At 45.0% G+C, this 20,818-nt stretch overlaps 1 protein-coding gene across 4 annotated transcripts in view; it reads left to right on the forward strand.

Annotated features, from left to right (window-relative positions):
* Nucleotides 1–20,612, forward strand: part of Mical2 (microtubule associated monooxygenase, calponin and LIM domain containing 2) — a 190,002-nt gene extending 169,390 nt beyond the window's left edge. For 2 of the 4 annotated variants that reach the window (XM_048359417.1, XM_048359418.1), the window contains 5 exons: nt 1,346–1,438; nt 5,343–5,436; nt 15,594–15,693; nt 16,865–16,938; nt 20,384–20,612. In XM_048359417.1, coding sequence (XP_048215374.1) covers nt 1,346–1,438; nt 5,343–5,436; nt 15,594–15,693; nt 16,865–16,938; nt 20,384–20,568 — 546 coding nt within the window. In that variant the 3' untranslated portion in view covers nt 20,569–20,612. Of the gene's footprint in view, nt 1–1,345; nt 1,439–5,342; nt 5,437–15,590; nt 15,694–16,864; nt 16,939–20,383 lie in introns of all 4 variants that reach the window. The other 2 variants (XM_048359414.1, XM_048359415.1) reach the window with 1 other exon arrangement.
* Nucleotides 20,613–20,818: the final 206 nt, after the last annotated feature.

Consider the following 20,818-nt stretch of genomic DNA (forward strand, 5'->3'; position numbering starts at 1 on the left):
AATTGTATCCATTTGGGAAAGTTATTTAACCTTCAAATTTCCATATTTGTAGAACAAGTGCAATCAGAGGAATACAGAGATGATACATGTGACATAATTACTTCAGTGTCTGGCACATAGCACTCAATAAGTGCTGGCATCTGTTATATAGAGTAGTGTGAGAGTAAGTGCAGGGTTACTCGCTACGCGGATGAAATGGCTCTCCGTGTGAACTGAATTAGATAATCTCTGGATAGTAATCATTATGGATCCCTCCTACCTCTTTCCTACCCCAGCCTCTCCCCAAAGATCCTAGGTGTGGAATAGAGGATCCACTGTTCAAAAGGCCTGGAATTCTTTCCAGAGTGATTGACGGTCCATCTGAAGGCCACCCCTAGAAAAATAGATGATGTATGGTGAGATATGTTCAATTCCTTCCAAGGATGAAGGCTTGGTATTCTAGATCCTAAGTAGAGGTCTAGAAAAACAAACTCATGAGAAGAATGTTCTCGCTGATTATCTATCAAGGTTCTAAGGCCTCAAAGTGAGATGCTCTCCTACGGAAAGCGATGGTTCTCTCCACCCATCTTTCCAGGATGGAGTCAGAGTCAGACTCAGAGCCCTGACACATAAGTGTTTTCAAGATACAGTCTTGGGTCTCTGTGATTCTGACGCCCATTGCTCTGGCTGAAGGTGTTTTAGGTCTCCATTTCCCACGTACTGATTTATAAGCATTTCATTAGTTCAACCAGTTGTTGAGGAGTGCCAAGGCACCAGGCAGGCCATCATGATTTTGTTTTGTGGATAGGATTTCATGATATAGCCCAGGCTTATCTCAAGCTTATTATGTAGACCAGATTGCCTCAAACTTGTGTTTCTCCTACCTTGGCCTGTTTGCCTGCCTGCCTGACTCTCCCAGGCCTAGCATCCCTGAGCAGTATAGTAGTAGCACCTATGTAAAGTATAATTCCTCTCAACTAAACCCAGACAGTACTTGATCACACACACACACACACACACACACACACACACACACACACACACACACACACACACCAGCTTCCTATCCCCACACCTACTAGCCATATGTGGCTACTTAAATACACAATTAAATTCAATAAACTTTTAAATGCAATATCTTACTCATAGCTCATATCCAGTGCCTAGGAGCCCTAGGTAGCTAATGGCATCTGTATCTCATACAGTATAGGTGCTGATCGTTTCCATAATCAACTGCCATTATTCTAGAAGCTAAGGCTTGGCTAAGAGACCTTGGTGGGAGAGCAGAAGATTATCATGATATTTTGTAATTTTGGCCCCTTTTTGTCCCTCAGTCCTACTTTTTCTTCTCTATTGGTTTTTCTAGGAGAAGAAGACACTCCAAAGAAGGAAGAAGGTGGAAAGGGCAACGAGGCAGTTGGTGAAGCAAGAAGAACTGAAAAGACTACACAAAGCTCAGGTCAGAAAACAAGCATGAGATGAATGAGTGGGCCTGGGCCCTGGGCCCTGGGAATCTGAATAGGAAAGCGCACTGTACAGTGTTGGGAAAGGCAGGCTAGGGACAGTTAGACTCTCTTCTGTTAGCGACAGGTTTGTAGCCATCCTAAAGGCCCTGGCTCAATCCCTAGTGGGATGCTAGGGCCTGCAGAGCCAGGTTATTGAGCTCCTAGCCACTCCCAGCCACCTTTCCATCTGTAGACATTTGTTGTGCAAAGTGAGGTTGGAACAAGAGCCAGCCTGTGGCTTTTAGCTGCATCCTGAAGCCTATCTTATGACCTTGCTTTGTGTATATGCAGTGGGTGGGTCCTGAGGCTTGAACTCACAGCCTGCAGTGGGTGGGTCCTGAGGCTTGAACTCACAGCCTGGGCATTGCCCCTGAGCTTTTTGTTCAAGGCTAGTAGTCTACCACACAAGTCACACTTCTGTTTTCAGGTTTTTTTGGTGGCTAATTGAGATTCACAGACTTTCCTGCCTGGGCTAGCTTCAAATTGCAATCCTCACATCTCAGCCTCCAGAGTAGCTAGGATTACAGGCATGAGCCACCAGTACCTGTCTCCAACCTTAGTTTTGTCCTCTAAGAGAACACAGATCTTCCACCAACTAAATGTGTGTCTTTGCTAAACTGGCATCCGTTCCAGAATTAGTTGAAAGCATACGTATTTAGCATTTCAATTCAGATTCCTGGCCTGAGACTTCTTCCAGACATTTCTACCCAGGGTGGTCTGCCTATCTCTGTCACAGACAAAATGAAGCAGAGGTCTAAGCATTTTCCATCTCCCTGAGGACTCTAAGTGTAATCTTGAAGAGCAATTGAATTTTAAGATAAGGGCTTAGCATGGCCACTCACATTAATCCATGTTTCTCCCATTACTTTCTCCGGTATGCCCTTTATCTAGCCATATTATCCTTTGTTAGACAGCTTCCTGTTCCTGGAACAAAATACCTGAGATAACTAATTTTAAAAAGAGGAAAAGGCTGGGGGAGACACATAGTTTCCGAGGTTCTAATCCAGAATCAGTTGGCCCTGTTGAGTTAGACCTGCAACAAAGCAGCACATCATAGCCAGGATGTGTGTGATAGAGCAACATGCTCGACTCATGGCACTCAGGAAGGAGAGAGAAAAAGGGGAGGAACCAGAGTCCCAGTATCCCCTTTAAGAATACACATCTAATGACCTAACTCACTTCTACTAATCCCTACCTCCAAAAATCTCTTCCACTTCCAATAGCATCTGTCTGTTTGTCGCCCCTCCCCCTCTCTTTCTTTTTGTCAGTCCTGGGGCTTGGAACTCAGGGCCTGGGAGCTGTTCCTTGAGCTTCTTTTGATCGAGGCTAGCACTTGAGCTACAGCTCCACTTTCAGCTTTTTTGGTAGCTAATTGGAGGTAAGAGTCTCATGGGCTTTCCTGCCCCAGCTAGGTTTGAACTGTGATCCTCACATCTCAGCCTCCTGAGTAGCTAGGATGACAGGTGTGAGCTCTGGGCTCCAGCCTTTGGTCAGTGAGTTTTTGGGAACATTCAAAATCCAAACTGTAGTACCTATAAGTTGTCTCTGTCGACAATGAAGTCATCTAATCTGATCTCCTTTACCTTAACTTCCCCTGGCTCAGAAGCCACCTTCATGTAAAGGACAGAGACAACTCCCAGAAACTCACTTCTATTCTCAACTTCTAAAACAGGATTCCTTGGGATATTTCAACTTTTCCTTCTAAGAACAAAACAAGTCTTTATGACACCCATTGGCAATGTTAGCCCTTTATGCTGCCCATAGGGAAGAATTACAATGGCCTTTTGAGTCCCAACCTGTTAGCACCTAAAGAGGCCATTTTAAATCATTTCACCTTCAGTTTCTAAAGAACTAGCCAGGGAGGCAGTGGTTGGGTTGCTTGGGCTGCAGTGGCAAACTGCCATAGATCTGATGGCTTAAACAACAGATAATTATTTTCACACAGGTCTTGGGGCTAAGGAGTCCAAGATCAAAGTGCTGTTGAGCTTGTTGTCCACAGGGATCCTTCTCTTCCTGGCATGGAGGCAGCTACCCTCTCACTGAGTCTCCATATGGTCTTCTTGATCTCCTGCTCCTGCTCCTCCTCCTCTTCCCTCCCCCCATGAGAGCAGGGCCCCATCCTTATGACCTCATTGAACCTTACTGATCTCCTTAGAGACTTCACCTCCTAAGATAGTCACACTGGGAGTTCGGACCTCAGCCTATTCATTTGGGGGAGGTGGGGAGTGACAACATAATTGAGTCCATAGCCACCTCTTGCTCCAACTGTGTGATCAGTACTGAAGTCATGGGAGCCGCCCCTTCTCTTCCTTTCTATGCCATCTCAGAAAGGGATGGATTTATGATGATATAATTGTCCTTACAAGAAACAGAGAGGCAGAGGGCATTCTAATTTATAAGTAGACTTCCCATTTTATGTGTGAGGCTTAAATACTCACAGCTGAGATGAGAAAAGCCACATGGGTGCACAGGGCCCACCCCTGTTTGGGTCTCTTCACGGCCTCTGCTCCTGTACCTGTGAATACAGGCTGATGTGAAAATATGGGGTTACAGAGGAAGGGAAGTGAGGCAGAGTTGAAATACAGTAGAGCTGGGGCACACAGGTATTAGGCCTGATCAAGTAGCTCATGGTCCCTTTAATGAATCTGTCCTGTCAGGTACAAAGTCTCTTTCAGCAAAGGACAAAACAACCTTTTGACAACCTGGTATTTGAAAATGGAGAAAGTTACTGGAAATGAGAAAAACATATATAGGAAATACTTTCCCCTCATTCTTCTTCCTAATATACGTAAGAGATTGATGGAAAATAAATGTATCTGCACATTCAAACTTAACAAGTGCTGAGGAGCGGGCATCATCCCTTAGCAGGTCAAACATCTGGTACCTTGTCATCGTAGCCTGCTGGTGACAAAGCCCATGACAGGCCTGTGCTGACAGCACCCTGGGCATCCACTGAATGTGAAAGGAAGGAATCCACTCGTGGGTAGCAAAAGAGAGGAGCAAAACAACCTTCTCCCAGATGTCCCCAGGAGCAGACCCAGGTCCCCCATGACACCACTTCTCAGGAGGTCACTGCTGCTGCTGCTTCTGGGAAACAGAATAGGAGAACACTGACAAACAGAAAAAAAAAAAAAAAAAAGATCTAGGGCCGGGATGTAGCTCAGTGGCAAAGCGCTTGCCTAGCAAGTGCAATGTCCTGGGTTTGATCCCCAGTACCAAAAAAACAAAAGACAAACAGAATGGGAGAACACTCTGATTTCCTCTACTCTGAGGACTGGTGACAGACCCAGTCACTGGGCCATGACCATAGTCCAAGGCTGTGGGCTCCAAGGAGTCCAGAAACCAGGATGACCACCCACCTAGCCCAGCACCTCCTGTCTTAGAGGCCTCTGCTGTGATCAACCTTGTCAGAGGACAGTGGTTGCCTAGCTGCTCAGGATGGATTGAACACATTCACAGATAGCTTGTCTGTTTTGTTTTGTGCCAGTACTACGACTTGAAATCAGGGCCTAGGCACTGTCCCCTAACTCTTTTGCTCAACGCTAGCACTCTACCACTGAGCTATATAGCTCACTTCTGGTTTCATGGGCTTTCTGCCCTTGCTGACTTTCTATCTGTGCTGACTTTGAACTTCAAACTTGAGTAGTGAGGATTACAGCCACATATCTTGTTTACATTTCATTCTAATGGCAGGAGCATTAAGGTCTAGTGTTGGGGGACTGAGAGGACCCCATCCAGATATCAGAGCACCGCTAGCAACAACACCTCTTCTTCCTGGAGGGTCAGTGGAAGAACCTGCCCCTGACAAGGCTCTGCGTGTCCCAAGTCTTTCTGTGACGTGTGATCTTGGCATTGCAGGCCATCCAGAGACAGCTGGAGGAAGTGGAGGAGCGGCAGAGGGCTTCGGAGATCCAGGGTGTGAGGCTGGAGAAGGCACTGCGAGGAGAAGCAGGTATGGCATGCCAGGAAGTCTGAGCAGCAGGTTTTGGTCCATGTCTGCAGTCTGATGACATGCTAGCCTTTCCCCAGGGAAAAACAAAGGGATCTTGTCACCATCAGGGGAACTGCTAGCCTGGATATGGGGTGCTCTGGCCACGTGGCTTCATGCATTAGAACTCTTGGAACTCCTCTGGGCGTTGGTCAGGCCATGGAATGAGCTGCTGGGAGGCCCAGCCTCGCTCCTGGCCTGCAGGAACATTCCTTTGTAGCTCAGAGGATAGGATAAAATTGGAATAAATATTCAAATGTTCAAGCCATGTAGGGAGTGAGTCACTACCCAAAGTTAGAGTCTTGGTTTCTCCTTTTGTAATTGGTATGACTTTGGGCCCATCAGGTTATTTTAGAAAAAAAAATAATAAACTTTTATTTTTCTCACCTAAAGTGGGCAAAACAGTAGTTTTCTACCATAGAGAATGTATGTAAGGATTGCAGTAAAACTGTGATTAAGCCAGGGGCTCTGGTGCTCAAGTCTGTCATTTGAGAATGATGCTAGCAGAGGCCATGAAGTTCACACAAAGTCCTATGTACAGAAGTGTAGGAAATACTTCCGCAGCCTCACAAGGGCTTGCAAATAAGAACCAGAGGTTTTGGCTACAGAGCTATGGTCTCACTTGTCACCACCACCTAGCAGGGATGAGCTACTGGCAGATTTCCGTACCTCAGTTTCCACACTAGTGGATTGGAAACAGTGCTCATACCCGGTGAGGACTAGCTGAACCCAGTGCTGGGTTCTTCTTACTTAAACACACTGGACATCCTTCCTGCATTTGTTCATCTGAAGTAAGCTTGTGCCAGGTGTTGGTGGCTCACACCTGTAATCCTAGCAACTCAGAAGATGAGATCCAAGGATCACAGTTCAAAGCCAGCCTTTGCAGAAAAGTCTATGAGCCTCTCATCTCCAGTTAACTGCTAAAAAGCCGGAAATGGAGCTGGGGTTCAAGTGCTAGAGAGAGTGCTAACCTTGAGTAAAAGCTCAGGGACAGATTGAAGACCCTGAGTTCAACCCCTAAGACTGGTACACACACACACACACACACACATACATACACACACACACACACACACACACACACACACACACAAGAAGTAGACTTGTTACAAACTGATGACATGCCTTGCTGTCTGAGCTGAGAGTCATACAGCCATCTCTCCAACTATGATAGGTACTTTTAGCAGTGTAGTGTGAACTGTTCTTGTTTGATAATATCACTAGGAATCTCTTGATTGCAGTGAGACATATCCAGTGGAAAGGATGCCTCTCAGAAGCTACATGGACTTTTACTTTGTTCTTACTAACACACGTCAATGTAGGGAAAATGATGGGAAAAGTAGACTTCAACAGATGTCCAGAGCCCCATGTTTAAACCTGTTTCACTCTATCGAGGATGGGTACCTCTAAGGAAAAAAAGCTTAACCTCTCAGATTCCTTCTCTGAAAAACAGAAGTAGTAAGAAATAGCAATCCCTACACTAACAGATCTTGTTGAGAATTAGTGTTGGTAAGAAAAGTATTTACCCATCTCTACCACATGCAGTCATTCAATGAACACTATCTAATATTATTTTACAAGAATTAAGCATCCACACAAGAAACTTTAAAGAAATGTCAAAGCCAGGTGCTGGTAGCTTACTCCTGTAATCCTAGCTACTCAGGAGGCTGAGATCTGAGGAACACGGTTTTAAGCTAGCCCAGGTAGGAAAGTTCATGAGATACTTATCTCCAATTAACCACTGGAAGTAGCACTGTGACTCAAATAATAGAGCACTAACTTTAAGCAGCAAAGCTCAGAGACAACACCCAGGCTCTGGGTTCAAGCCTCACAACTGACAAAAAGAAAAGAAAAAAAGGAAAAGAAATATCTGTCTCTTTATTGCTTGAAATTTAAAATATAAATATCAGATGTTTAAAGCTTCTTGTAAAAATGAGTCTCATCTCCAAAGGTATTTAAAAATAAATAAGAGTCACACCTAATGAAATCTGTCCATAGAAGTGGAGACATGGCTCAAATGATAAGAGTGCCAGTCAGGTAAGTCAGAGCACAAGGCCCCCAGAGTTTAAGCCCAGCATCAGCACAGAGAGATAGAGAGATTGAGAGAGAGACAGACAGACACAGAGACAGAGAGACAGACAGAGAGAGACAGAGACAGAGAGATTCTTCAGCTGGCCTTATTTTCAAAGGTGGGCTGAACTAGCCAGAAGATGGATTCCATTCATTCCCTTTGTATCCTTGGTAACTTAATTTCTTTGTTAAGTTTATGGCTTCTTTCTTCTTGAATGTTCTTGTGGGGGCAGGGTGACAGATGCAAATTGACAAGGGGGCTGGAGATGCAGACAGATAAGCCATGCACAGTGGCCTCCAAGGGAACCAAATGGAAGATTCAGGAGGCAGGTCCTCCAAATGAATACTGCCGGCCTCATCGTAGCATTTGTGCAGTAATGGCGCTCCTAGGTGGTTCAATATTCCATCCAGTTCCTTTAAGAGATCACCCGGCTGCTTAATGAATGGACGGTGCTTATTAGATTAAGTTGTATTTGAGCTGGTCTGTGCTGCACTGGTTCAAGTGATTTAATGGGAATTATTTAATAGGTATTATTAGGATAATTAGAAAATGATCACAGTTAGGCAATAACATTGAGCTCTAAAGGTTGTGAATAACCAAATTTAGAGACAGGCCTGAAACCTAGAGGAGCCAGCCACAGCAAGGCCTGAAGTCTCCCCTAATAATTACATGCGGCAGCCTGAAAAGGGCTTTTGTTCCTGGGAATTATTCATTAGGCAGCATTGAATTAGAGGAGGATGGTGCGGGGGCGCAGTCTGAGGGCTGAGATGGCTGATGAGCAAGATGAGGCTTTGATGAGCTCCCAATTGTCCCACCACAATTCCTGCTTTCTCTTTTTCCAACAGAAAGAAACTCCCCCAACACCCACCCCCAGGATGGGGTTCCCCCTCCCTCCACTTTATCCAAGAAAAGGGAACAAAGAAAAAAATTGGAAACCTAGCAATCCACCCCCAGAAAACAGCCAGAAAACAGAGAGAGAGAGAAAGAGTTTGACAAAAGCATTGAAGACATCCAGTGCTCATGGCTGCCCCCTCCCTGCCCCACTCCATAACAGGCAATGGCCTGATTTTCTCAAGCGAAACCCAGCTTTGCCAGGGACTCCTCTCAGTCCAGGCACCCATTGCTACCTACTGGCATATAGGTTGCCCATGTGGTTGGTGAGTGTTACAAACCAGAGCCATGAATGTCCCAACTTGGCATGGTGAGGCATTGGGACTGAAATGGTCTGAACTTTCCTTTGATACCTGAAGACAGGTGAAATGTGAAGGCAGGGCGCAGTCCGAGGAGGAAGGAGTTATCTACGACCAGGGGGAAGGAGGGAGGGAGGGAGGAAGGGAGGGAAGGAGGGAAGGCATCACTTCCCTTCTAGCTTTACTCTTAGCAGATCTTCACTCTTAGCTGGCTGGCACCATTCTGCCTTTTTTTGGAGCCCAGGGGCTGGGTTATCCTGCAAGCAAGATTGAGGGGCCCGGGATGAGTGGGGCTGCCAGCAGGTGGCAGCAGGAACGCACATTATCATCAGAAATGGCGAGAAAACCCTTAGCCAAGAAGTGGGAAGGCATTGGATTTCTTCTCTGTGGTGTTCATCTTGACTGTGGCTGAGAACTCAAAGGAAGAATAATTTCCTGGATTGTGTAACAATGAGGAGCCTTGGGAAGAACACAAGTATTAGAATGGGTTTGAATCTTTTTCTTTTCTTTTTTGAAATCATCACCTTACACTTGCCAGGCAGGTACTCCACCACTTAAACAGTACTCAATATTTTTTGCTTTTAGTTATTTATTTTTCAGGCACATCTTGTTTTTGTTTGGCCCCTTTCTTCCCCTCACCCCCCCAACATGGAAGTCCTCCTACCTATACCGCCTACTTAGGGATAACAGATATGAACCACCATACCTGACTTCGTTGTTGAGATGAGGTCTTACTTTTTTTTTGGTCTGGACTCAAACCATGACCCTCCCCATCCATGCCTCCTAAGTAGCTGGAATTACAGGCATGAACCTCCATACCTGGCCTGAGTTTGAGTATTGATATTGCCATTATATAGATAGCAATGATATCGCTGACAAATTTTCTCACGTATGAAACAGAGCTAATAATGCCCAACTCACAGGAATGACAGGAATAAAAGAGTAAATGGTATGTTAGTAATGTACTTGAGAAGGGGGCCTGGCATATGAGTGTTCAAAAGAATTAATTCTTTTTCCCTATCATGATGAAGTCAAGAATTTCTCAAACTGAATGCATTTGTTTGTTGATCCACTCCTATTCATCTGTAAGGACATTCCCTGGACAGCATGTGATCTGGCTTCTAGAAGTCCGTATGAGACATGGATTTCACAGGTGTGGTCCATGTGTGGTCTTGGTGTGTCTCACCAAGGCACTATGGCTTGACCGATGGACAGGCCACCATGAAATCCTTGTGAATGACTGATGCTAGTAATAAGACGTGGAAAAATAAAGCATTCCCATTGCAAACTGCGCATGGTAGTGCATGCCCGTAATCTCAAGTGGAGAACTAGAAGCAGGAGCATTGAAGGCAGGCGGAGGGGGGCTTCTCAAAAAAAAAAAACAAAAAACCTCAAATTATTCTTAACCCCCAACAACACAACAATTCAGTAAAAAAGCAGTTCAGCAATGATAGCACAATGGTTCAGGGCCACACCCTCTGCCTGTGGCCAGTGTTTGGGCGTGGATCTGGGGATGGATAGCCTTCCATAATTATCCTCTAATTGTATGAAAAGGCAGTGAGTTCAAGTTACACCACCTTGCCAGTCCTTATGTGTGGCTGGTTACCTTTCTTTCACAGGGTGGGCAGAACATAGAGTTGAGGCCTTCTGACCTTATGGCATCTGATTTGTCTAGTGCAGGTGAGCATCAAAATGGAGCCACAGAAATACTTTATCACATAATAAAATGAGTCATTGGCAGAAGAACACTAACTTTACTGAGAATGGGCAGAAATAACACAAATCCACAGTAAATGAAGCTAGCATGCAGTCTGGGTTCATTCACACAACTCTGTGGGTGCTGGTATCCTGAAGTTCCATATCTCAGAAGAATGGAGTGCCACGCAAGCCAACAGCAGGAGTAAGGGTGTGGCGGCAAAGTGGCCTGTTCTTAGGTCCCAGGATATGACTTCACAGGACAGTTGGCGCCCATGAATGGTGGAAGCTGTCTCTCCACTAAGGATCCCAGGGGCAAGGGCTCAGCAACTTTTATAGCAAGCAGCAAAAGAGCCTCACTCATCTTTCTTCCCAGAAGCCTCGTAGTAGTGTGGAGTCAGGCATGGTGTTCTGACTTGTTTCCCAGAATCATCTACCTGGCTAGTTCCAGGAATGGCTCAGGGTCAGATGGTATGCAGGCTGGCCCACTCCGGGAAGAGGTGAATGGTACCCACAGTCTCTAGAAGTCTCCTCACAGATCCCAATAATCCATCTATGAGATGTCGACCTGTGTTTGTAGCTCATTGGCCACTATGTAGAAAGCCAGCAGGCCAAGCATTGAATAAGCAAAAGGCAACTTTCTGGATTGCTAAATAAAAGGCAGAAAAAAAAAAGAAGGAATGAAAAAGGGAAGGCCAAAGATATAGCAAAGTTTCAGAAAAGATGAAAGAGTTCAGTGAACACTAAGCTCATTAATTTCAAGTTTGTCAATCATGTGATTTAGCAGTCACCACAGTGAAATACGAGAGGAAAATGTTAGAAGCTTTTCAACATAAGAAGGAAATCATTCAGAAAATTGAGCACTCATTTAGATTACAAAAATTTGTAGTCATAAAGCTTTCTTAATTTCTAAAATTCTGCAGCAAATGTCATTGTTGAATCAAAGCATTCTTTTTATGTTTGTTTTCTGTGCTAGTACTGGGGCTTGAAGTCAGGGCCTCTAGCTCTCATTTGCCTTTTCATTTAAGAGTCACACTCTACCACTTGAACTCCAGTTCCTGCTTTTTGTTGATTAGAGAGCAGAGTCTCACAGACTTTTCTGCCTGGGCTGGCTTAGAACCTTGATCCTCAGATTTTAGCAGCTTAAGAGTATTGATAGATCTCCCAGTTCCCAGCTAGAAACATTCTTTAAAAAAAAAAAAAACCAAGTAGTTGTATAAAGATGTTACAATTCTGTAAGTCAAGTTATGAGTACAGGGCATCTTGGTCAATGTTACCCTGCCCATCATTCCCCCCATTTTCTTCCTCCCATCCCTACCCTTGTGTTATATAGCTCAATTTTTGATGTAATGTGCATTGGATAAAATGACTGCATTTGCTTGCCCTTCCTCCCTCCATTAGTGTGTCTTCCCCTCATTCCCCTCCCCCTTCAAAACATGCTTTCTGGGATTCATTTTGTTAAGCAGTTCATTAGTTGTGTGGAGGAGTTACACCATTGGGACTCTTCCTTTAGTCAGCTTGTGTATATATGCATAAAACTTTGTATATGTTATCATGTATGTTTGTATTTTTGTGCTGGTCCTAGGGCTTACACTTGGGCCCTGGATACTGTCCCTCTGAGCTATTTCCTCAAGGCTAATATTCAACCAGTTGAGCCACAGCTCCACCTCCAGCTTTTTGCTGGTTATTGGAAGGCAAGAAGCTCAAGGACTTTCCTGCCAGAACTGGCTTCAAACCGCAATCCTCAGATCTCAGCCTGTGGAGTAGATAGGATTACAGGTTGTGAGCCACCAGCACCTGGCAAGTTTCTCAGTTCATGACTTTAAGGAGCAGATTGTTCACTTGTTCTGCTGTTATTTGTCTAGAATAAAAGCTACCTGCCACTATGGGCCAGTTACCTCAAAATAAGCAGGAACTAAGTAAGATGTCTTTGTGGCAGCTCAAACTTGATCACAGAGAGTCATTTGAAGACTTTTACTAGAGAGTGACATAATTTACTTTGCATTGTTGAGATACAAAAGCAGGCCAAAATGAATGACTACTAATTGAGGTTGTTTCCTGTTTGCTTTTGATTATTTAGCCATAGCAATGGGACTACTTATATTTTCATCTAGGAAGAGGTCCAAGAGCAAATGAAGAAGCAGTTGATAGTGGACCAGGCAAAGTGTGGAGAGAAAGGGTCCGGTAACTGGGTTGTCCTATCTACCATAGTGCCGTAGGTCACTTCCTCTCAACTGTACTATTCTAGCCACAACTTTGCCCCAATGGGCTCTCCATACAACAGAAGTAGCCACGGGATCAGTGGGAATCTGCACAAAGCCTTTTCAAGGATCCCTGATAAGTTACACAAGGCAAATATAATTTAAGATTTTTTTTTGCTGTTTCAGTTGTTAACCTCAAGTTTTACCAGATAAAATTTCACCATGTATACTCAAGTCAGGAATCACCATCTAGCTGTTTTAAAGGTGAACTGAAAGTAATCCTTATGGAACAATAGAACTCGATCCCAGAAGAAATGACAAAGAAGTAGTAGCAATGGGAGAGCTTACCAAAAGCTTACTCGGGCCAAGTTCTATGTCAGTGTGTACATTGTTTTATATAGTCCCCCAATCAGTGGATAAGTCCTGTCAACACCCCCATGAGGTTACTCCAGTGCCACATGTTTGTAAGTGGCAGGACCAGCCTGATTGGTCTGGTTGATCTTCTGAACTCTTTGGCGAAGAGAAAGTCTATTCCAACTTCATGGGGACCCAGAGGAAAGCATTCGATGTTTTGAAAAGCTGATGGAATCATAGAGAACTGTCTCCATGCATTACTGATTTCCTAGAAACCCACACAAGATTCCAGGTCAAGATCTCCAAAATTGACTTTGACTACCGAAGAAAGGAAGACTCAGCAAGGCAATGCTGGCTCGCACCTATAATCCTAGCTACTCCGGAGACTGAAATCTGAAAGATTATATAGTTTGAGGCCAGCATGGGCAGAAAGGTTCATGGAACCTTATCTTCAAAATATCCAGCAAAGGCTGGGAATATGGCCTAGTGGTAGAGTGCTTGCCTCGTATACATGAAGCCCTGGGCTCGATTCCCCAGCACCACATATACAGAAAAAGCTGGAAGTGGCGCTGTGGCTCAAGTGGCAGAGTGCTAGCCTTGAGCAAAAAGAAGCCAGGGACAGTGCTCAGGCCCTGAGTCCAAGCCCCAGGACTGGCAAAAAAAAAAAAATCCAGCAAAAAAGCCAAGTGGAAGGTGTGGCTCAAGTAGTAGAGTGCCAGCTGAGCAAGTGGGAAGCCCTGAGTTCAAACCTTAATATTGACATGGGGAGGGGGGTGGGATAAAGGAAAGCTCTAAAATATGAACTGCAGCCAATGAGTGTCTCCAGTTACTGCACTGAGAACAAAAAAACTAAATTAAGTGATGCAGGTCTATTTGTGCTGGTTGCATACATGTCACTTGAAATCAGGGTGGCACCCAGGAACTCGGTGGGCCAGAGCTTCAGAGACATGACATAGAAAAGGCCAGGCATCAGGATGAAAGTCTGGCCAGTCCTGGCAGGTATAATGTAGTAAAGAGGCTGAATTTGAAAAATAACAACCAAAAAATACTCCAATGACAGCAAAAAAATTTGACTTAAAGGCTGTTTCTTTTGGATTGGGAACAAGGGAGAAGATAGGCCCCGCTTGGAGCAGATGGCCTAACATTAGGCGACAAGGAAAAGGCAGGATTGTCAACGCTCAGCTTTTCTGTTTTCTCTATCACACAAATGATCCTTAATGTAGAAACATTAAACAAACATGTAGAGGAAGAGATTGAATCGGAATAGATAATCAAATCAAAGAGCTGTGAACCCAGGTTTCTGAGCTCAGGTGAAAACTAGTCTATTGAAACGTATCTTGAGGGTCACATTTTACTATCAGACTTTGTGGGATTAAATCAAATTAAGCTCCTGCTGTTGAAATAACTTACAGCCCCAACCTTCGTGTTTGAAAACTCATGGAGAGTTCCAAAACAGGAAGACTTAAATACATTTTCTACTTTTTGTATGCCAAAGAGACGTGAATTTGGATCCTTGTCAAAACTCTAGGACAGAGTATTAAAGAAATGGTGAGCTGGGTGTTGGGGTTCAAGTTTTAATCCTAGATGCTTGGTAGGTAGAGAGCTAGAGACTGTAGTTTGAGCCCAGCCCAAGGAAAACGTTTACAAGACTCTATCTCAACTAGTGGTTGGGTGTGGTGGTATATGCCTGTCATCCCAATGACGTGTAGGAAAGCAAAGGAGGAACATAGTCTAGGCCAGCATGGATATAATTTGAGACCTGATTTCCAAACTGACCAACAGAAAAAAGGGCTGGTGGAGTGGCCCAAGTGGTAAAGAACCTGCTTGACAAATGTGAGGACCTTGGTACTACACAACACATATTAAAAAAGAAAAAAAAGCGGGGGGTGGGGGGAGAGTAATGATGAAGCTTTAGAAAGAAATTCAGAGAGATTGCTAAGAAGCTGTGAAAAAAGAAACAAATATTATTTCCCTTTCGAGGTGGGGTTTCCAGGTTTGTAGTGCCAGTGCACAGGGCAGTACCAACACATTGCATTTAATAAACACTATACACAATCCAAGCTGTAAGAATATAGGAGCTTGCTTTGTGAGATGCAAACCTAATTGCTTTTCTTTTGGGCTCTTCTTTCGGCAGAAAACAAATAAAAATGCCATTCACTATGCAGTGATCAAGTGTGCTATGAGCATTTCTGTCCCATGAAGAACCGTGCACCACCTGGCCTCTCTGATTGGAGGGGAAGGAGTCAGAGCTAGTAACCTGCACCTAGGGCTTCTTTGGTGGTGGGTGTGATGCATAAACCTACCCAAGTTTTATGGAGAACCGACAAGCAGGCAGGAGAAGGGTATTTTATAGTAGGATAAGATTACAGGCATCTGGTGCTGGAGTAGTCACGTGACACCTGCCCAGGAGGCCGCCCCCCCCCCCCCCCGCCCCCAGAGCACGCACAGGTGGGTTTCATTTGTCATGCCTATGACCTCAAGGCATCAACAGGGTGCCAGGAGCTGCCACCTGCCGAGCCCTTCTTGCCACAAACATGGCCTGCTAACGTGGTCTTGATCATGGGGAGAGAAATGCCAATCTAACCCATTTACCACTGATTTCTTAAGCAGATTCAGGCACACAGGATGAAGCCCAGCTTTTGCAGGAATGGTTTAAGCTGGTTCTGGAGAAGAATAAATTAATGCGATATGAGTCGGAACTACTGATCATGTAAGTAAGGCAACACAGATAACAGTGAGTCCTAACAGCAAAGGGGTGGGAGAGTGGGGGGGGCACCATTCTCCGCTGAAATCCTGGGATTTTTTCCTCTTTGTGCATACGAAATAATGATTGAGGCAAATTGGTGTTTTATGTCTTGCATCTCATGCTGGCATTAGCACGAAGAATCTTTGTCTCTTCTCTCTGTGGAGTCTTGTAGCGGAAATAGATTTCAGGTAATGGGTCAGGAGATAGAAGTCATTCAGTCAGACTCTGGCCCCCCAGGCCCACATTGAAGAGCACACATGCCTGCCGAGGGGGGGTGGGCTGTGTCTGGCCTCTGAGTGAAGCACAGGAAGGACTCTGCGACATGTCTGGCCTCTTCCTGGTGGCGTTCAGGCAACAGGGCTGAGATCTGCTTGGAATGTGAGCTGTCATTTCTTTATTTTATTTATTAATTTTTTGTTGTTATTTGTTGTGGGGCTTGAACTCAGGGCCTGGGTATTGTCCCTAAGCTTTTGTGCTCAAGGGTAGCCCTCTACCACTCTGAGCCACAGTTCCACTTCCGGTTTTCTGGTGGATAAAAGTCTCTTGGACTTTCCTGTCCCGGCTGGCTTTGAACCACAATCCTCAGATCACGGCCTCTGAGTTGCTAGGATTACAGGCATGAGCCTCCTACGGCCGGCTATGAGCTATCTGTCATTTTTGCTGCCTTATTTTATAACCACCCTGACCCAAAGAGGGCATTTGGAAGGCTTGGGGTGGGGCAGGGGAGGAGAGGTGGTGCTAGGAACAACTACCCTCTTCCCTGCTGAGTTCTGAATCAAGAAATAATTGCTTTCTTGTTGGCCACATCACACTTGGAAGTGGTTAGAAGAGATTCTTGAAATTAGTCATTGTTTCTCCCCTGGACCACTCTAGTGCCTTCTCTGTTGTTCTGCCTCAGCCTCCCCACAAAGGGTGGTCCAGGTGGCTTTCCCAGAGCCTACTGAGCCTACATTATCATCCTCAGCTGCCCTCTAGGCACGTCCAAGGACTTCCAGCCACAGCAAGTCTTCCATGGAGAGATGTCCCAAGACCTCAGGTTTAATAAGAATGCAGTATCTACTGCTAATGGTGTCTTCATTAGTGTTTCTACACACCTTCCTCAGATGTACATTTTAAACATTTTGTCTTCACCCAGGGCCCAAGAACTAGAACTAGAAGATCATCAAAGCAGACTGGAACAGAAATTAAGAGAAAAGATGCTCAAGGAAGGTGAGTGTGATAACATGTGTGGGGCCTTTGTTACAGATAGCTTTCTCTCTGGGATACTTAAGCCAAGAATCTAAATCCCACAGGGGCGTTCTCCTCCTCTTCTGCATGGAAAACCATCCTAAGAGCCAGAGGAAAGTTCAGAGCCAGCTTGCCTTGTGCCCACCCCAACGAGCACAGTGAGCGCATAGTTGGATCGATTTGTATTGAGACGAGATCTTGCTGGGTAGACCCAGGGTAGCCTGAGGGGGTCTTGATTTTTCTGCCTCAGCCTTCCAAGTGCTGGGATTATAGGCATGTAACACTAAGCCTGGCCAGAACAAAGCCACTTCTTCCTTCATTTATCCAGCCATTTGCTTAGCAAATACCTCTAGAGAGAGCCTGGTGTAACCAGGCACTTGGTGAAGGCAGTGTGTGTGATCTCACTGGGGAGACCAGCCAAAGCAGTAGGACACTACACAGAGGGTCATAAAAGGCCCTTGGGTAGCATAGAGGGAGGCAGGCCTGGTCCTGTAGACACTAAAGATGGTAACGAGGAAATTATCTGTTAGCATGGGCTGGCCAGGACTTTGCACACGAGAAAAGCAGGGCACGACTCTCTGTCATGGATTAGACAGGTGAAAAAGAATGGATTAAACCGTATCTTTGGAGCTCATAAAGCTAACATTGTGTCTACCTTAGTGAGTTTCCTGGCATAGGGCAAGTACTTGGTAAGGGTTAGACATCATTGTTTTGATTTAGGTATTTTATCTCCATTATGCAGATTAGAAAACTGACTCTCAGGGACCTTAATAAACATGTCCAGTGTAAATGGTGGCTCTTAAATTTAGGAACATGCTACAAACCCAGGGGTTCTTGCTTTTTCCTCACAGAGAAGTAATTTGCAGACTATCAATAGCAACAACATGCTATTTCTAACAAACCTACCAGTGGAAGTGGAGGTGTGGCTCAAGTGGTAGAGCACAGCCTTGAGTAGAAAAAAACCAGGCAAGAGCATAAGGTCCTGAGACCAAGTCTCAGTTTAAAAAAAAAAAAGTTTAAAAAAGAACTAAAACTAACCTCACAGAGCTGCACCATGTAAAACTTGTACAAGTGATTTATAGGTTAGATTGTAATTCAGTGCTACAGTGCCTGGCCCTGGGTTTGATCACTAGATAGCAAGGAAAAGAAATGGTTTGTCATGCATAGGTTCATCTATGACAAACAAGTTTATCCTAAGAGACAAATTTTTTAATTGTTCTGTGTTGCTCATCTAATTTCGAATACCAATACTGGAAAATACCCCAGTTAACAAGCCATAGTGTATAATCTGATTTATATATCTGATAAGATGTTGAAATGTTTGGTTTCCAGATAGTAAAATAAACATCACAAAAAATATTAGCCATCTGGGGGCTGGGAATGTGACTTAGCGGTAGAGTGCTTGCCTAGCATGCATCAAACCGTGGGTTCGACTCTCATAGGTACCAGAAAAATAAAATTTAAGAAGAAAAACCTCTAGTAGCTTCTTCATTTTTTTCTACAGTTGAAGTTATCTTCCATCCAAGCTTCTTCCAAGGAGCTTTAAGGAGAAAATAGGAACTGTTTATTCCCCTTCAGGAAATTTGATCTGATGCAATAATTTAAACAATCCTTGTGGGAAAATGCATGGTCTCCATGGGATGAAACTGGTCCATCTCAAAGATGGTGTTCAGTGATTTTCCCTAGGGTCACTGCCAAGTAAGGGGAGAAGGGAAGTGTGTGTCCTGGTGACACAGAGGCTCTCTGACTCAGCAAGTCCCCACACAGCTGTGTCCCATCTTCCTGCCAGTCCTGGCAGTTGAAGGAAGCTAGGTGGCCGATGTCATGCAAAGCCTGGCCATGCTCTTGGTGTTCTTGCTGGCGTTCCTGTCTTACCAGGCCTTGCTTCTGCACTTCCTCCATTCATTGTGGCCAGAGAGTCCACTCCATCTCTGTATGGGGCCGCTTTGCTTCTTCATGAGAAGTTCCTGGCAAGTTTAACTGGTGAGCTACCTGTGGCAACTTTAGGACCTGTTGCTAATACACTAGATCTTCATACAATGCAAAGTATATGAGTACTTCCCTATATGTCCACATGGGGGCGCCCTTCCAACTGGCTTCTTCCCAGACTCAGGCACTGGGCAAAAGTCCACCAAATGATGTAAGACACTTCCTGCTTGCTCTGGGGCTTCCAAGGCCCAGAGCACAGGGTGTTGGCCTCTCCTGCCTCTCTGCTCCCTTCCACAAAACAGGATGCTCCAGGAGAATGGTCCTTTTCACATCCACTTGCTTCCTGACCCAGATCCAGCAACTGGGTCAATGCACTGGGTGACAGTACCGCCTTCTATCCTCTGGGATGGGGCTCTTGCCAGCCCAGTGAACATAAATAGGAGTGGCCAAAAGAACTTAGAGGGGTTTCTTCAAGGCAAAAATCTGGTTGGCAAATCTGAAACCTATTTTTGCAATCTGCTGCTGATCTAGGGATGTGGCTTGGTAGTAAAGCCTTTGCCCAGCCTGGGTGAAGCCCTGGGTACCGTCCTCAGGAGGATATACAGCTCACACCACCTGTTTCTCCTTGTCTCCCTTCCTTCTGTTACAGTCCTATCCCCCTCACCTCCCTCCCCAGGCAACTGGATGTCTTAGAGCAATTAGGCACATGGCTGAACTCTCAAAAACGTTAGGGGGGGAAAGCAGCGTCCCCTAGAAGCTGCGGACCGTCAGGGACAATCATAGCATCACCTTTCCATATGGTCCCCACTCAAATGGCTGCAATGTAGCTGGGCAGGGTGGCACACCTGTTAGCCCAGCTCCAAAGGCCAGCCAAGTTTAGGGCCAGCCTGTTCAGTGTACAGCTACATAGTTAGACCCTGTCTCAAAATAAAAACCAAGGGCTGAGGATGTAGCTGAGTGGTAGAATGTTTGCTTAGCCTGTGAAACCTTAGGTTCAGTTTCCAGACAGTGTGTGTATGAGCGTGCACACACACACATACACACCAATTTGTCATGAAATACAAATGACAAATATTCTTGTCATTGAAATAGCAGCCACTGATGTTAAGTTTTCTCAGACTTCTTTGCAGAGGCTCAGATGTGTTTATGGAAAGTATCCTTTGCCTTGGTTTCTTGGTTTCTTTCTAGGACTGAAGGGAGGTTGGGGGACTTGGTAGGGTATGCCTGTATTAACTTCTTTTTCTCACAAATGATTGTCCCTTGTCACAGATATATATTCTCAAGGTGAAATCAGAGCTGATAATGGCACAAAGTACCCACCTTCTAATCTGTGGTTTTAAGGGCAGATCCTTGGTGTCAAATTCATTTCCTGGTTTTCCCTTTTGAGATCACAGGTAGAATAAGCCCTTAACAATGGAGAAGGCTCAGGCCAAAAGCTCCCTGCGGGCCCTGCCTTCCCTCAGTCTGATGTTTTTCTTTTCTTCATGTTTTTCTTTAGAGAGCCAGAAAGATGAGAAAGATAAAAATGAGGAGCAAGAAATATTCAACAAGATGATGCAAGTGATTGAGCAAAGAGACAGACTTGTGGATTCCTTAGAGGAGCAGCGCATCAAGGAAAAGGCCGAGGACCAGCACTTTGAAAGCTTTGTCTTCTCCAGGGGCTGTTTGCTGAGCAGGACTTGAGGAGGCCCTGGCTTCCCTGGAGTGAGCTCAGAATACATTCTAGAATAGAAGCTTGTTATTATTTTATTTTATTTTTTGTACTGGTACTGGGGCTTGAACTCAAGGTCAGGGGACTCGCTTAGCTTTTTAAAAAATGTTTGCTCAAGGCTAGTGCTCTGAGACTCATTCACCAGCTTTTTGCTGGTTAATTGAAGGTAAAAGTCTCAGACTTCCTTGCCTGGGCTGACTTCGAACCGTAATCCCCAGATCT

This window comes from Perognathus longimembris, chromosome 13 (assembly GCF_023159225.1).
Source record: "Perognathus longimembris pacificus isolate PPM17 chromosome 13, ASM2315922v1, whole genome shotgun sequence".
Taxonomy (NCBI): Eukaryota; Metazoa; Chordata; class Mammalia; order Rodentia; family Heteromyidae; genus Perognathus; species Perognathus longimembris.